Genomic DNA, 1,803 nt, shown 5'->3' on the forward strand with positions numbered 1-1,803 from the left:
ATGGTTTATAACGGTGTATAAAAGATTTATAAGGGGTTTTAATGACATTTAAAGAATTTTGTAGGGTGTTTTCATGAATCTAACGGTAGATTATAAAGTTTGCGGTACTTTTAATGCTCTTAAAGATTTATAAGGGTATACAAGGTGTTTAAAAAGATATTTAAAGGCCTTATAAATGTTTTGAGTTTTTTATCGTCGTTTTGATGATTTTCAAGTGGAAAATAGATAATTAGATAAAAAAAAAAAAGTTTTCTCAACCACCCATAAAAATGCGCAAGCCTAAATAATCCTTGCTGCGTGTCTTCTTTCCCTGGAGTGCTAATGACTTATTTTTGTAATGAAGTAATAAGACATTAAGTAAAGATGGTGAAGGATGGTTTCTATGTCCTCAATACAGTTAGTTTATGTTTTGGTAGAGAACCAATGAAACACTGTAAAATCTGCTTTCAACTGAACACAACCAGCCTGTAACATGCCATAGCGTTATTCCCTTGACGTGCTCCTAACCAGGAGGAGGAGGAAGACGAATAAAAGGAGGAAGAGGAGGACAAGGGGGAGGAGGAGGAGGAATAAGAAAAATACAAACGAACAAAAATGAATGCAAAGAAAAAACAAACAGCAACAGATCTTTTCGTTAATATGATTAAGTTTGATGATGAAAAAAAAATATAAAAGAAATCTGAACAAGGAGAGGTTGAGGATGGGTAAGGGGAGGAAGAACAAAAACCATAGTAATTGTGCAAACATCGCTTATATGTTCTTTGACTCAGCCAGCATCCACAGACAGCATAATTATAGCCATGATAATCTACACCTCAGGATCGCGAGGGGTTCGAATCCAGGGCGTGGAGGTGCCTGGGGAGGTGAAGGCTGGGGAAGACGTGTCCCTGAAATGCTGGGTTGATCCCTGGCCAGGACCCCTGTACTCCCTATCGTGGTGGAAGGACGGTTCCCAGTTCTACCGCGCCGCCGTCACCGCCTCGCCCATCAGCCGCGACAAGCCTCCCTCCAGCGGCAGCCTTGCCACAGTCTTCCCTGTGCCGGGAATCTCCGTCAAGGTGAGAGCGCGGCAGTAGCGCCATGTTTACCTCAGATACGTGTTCCTTATAGGCTCTTTCCTAAAGGAGATAGAGTTAGGGTTAGCAGAGTTGGATATAAGAACATAGAAATAAGGGAGGTTGCAAAAAGCCAATGGACCTATTTGAACATGTGATAATCCCTGCAAGAAACATACCTAATACTTTTTTTTGTTTGGAGGGACAAGGAAGGATATCAATATTTTGTTGTGTGTTTACCTGTTGGTGACGTGCGGCACAGGCTGGCGGGCGAGGATTGGGTCACGTGGTGCTAGAGGAGGTGGGCGTGGCAGCATCAGGAGTGTATACCTGTGAGGCAGTGGCGGACTTCCCTTCCTTCTCCCAGCAGCTCGTCAGCGCGAACCTCACTGTAGTGGGTAAGACGAGGGAGGATCTGTCATAGTCATCATACTTATTTTCTCTCATATATGTCTCGTATTCTGAAACGGTTTAAACACACACACACACACACACACACACACACACACACACACACACACACATTCATGGTGATTCTTGGTAGCTAGTCTCAATGTCAATCCTAGTATCGTGATTAGTCCACATTAGCTCCGGACCTACCTACCCACCTACCTCTCTCTCTCTCTCTCTCTCTCTCTCTCTCTCTCTCTCTCTCTCTCTCTCTCTCTCTCTCTCTCTCTCTCTCTCTCTCTCTCTCTCTCTCTCTCTCTCTCTCTCTCTCTCTCTCTCTCTCTCTCTCTCTCTCTCT

At 43.8% G+C, this 1,803-nt stretch overlaps 1 protein-coding gene across 1 annotated transcript in view; it reads left to right on the forward strand.

Annotated features, from left to right (window-relative positions):
* Window positions 1-363: 363 nt before the first annotated feature.
* The window catches only part of LOC123516692, a 2,873-nt gene continuing 1,433 nt past the window's right edge, over window positions 364-1,803 (forward strand). The window contains exons 1-3 of the mRNA XM_045276296.1: window positions 364-396; window positions 771-1,058; window positions 1,318-1,453. Of these exons, the coding sequence (XP_045132231.1) occupies window positions 364-396; window positions 771-1,058; window positions 1,318-1,453 (457 nt within the window). The remainder of the gene's footprint in view (window positions 397-770; window positions 1,059-1,317; window positions 1,454-1,803) is intronic.

This window comes from Portunus trituberculatus, chromosome 41 (assembly GCF_017591435.1).
Source record: "Portunus trituberculatus isolate SZX2019 chromosome 41, ASM1759143v1, whole genome shotgun sequence".
Classification (NCBI taxonomy): Eukaryota; Metazoa; Arthropoda; class Malacostraca; order Decapoda; family Portunidae; genus Portunus; species Portunus trituberculatus.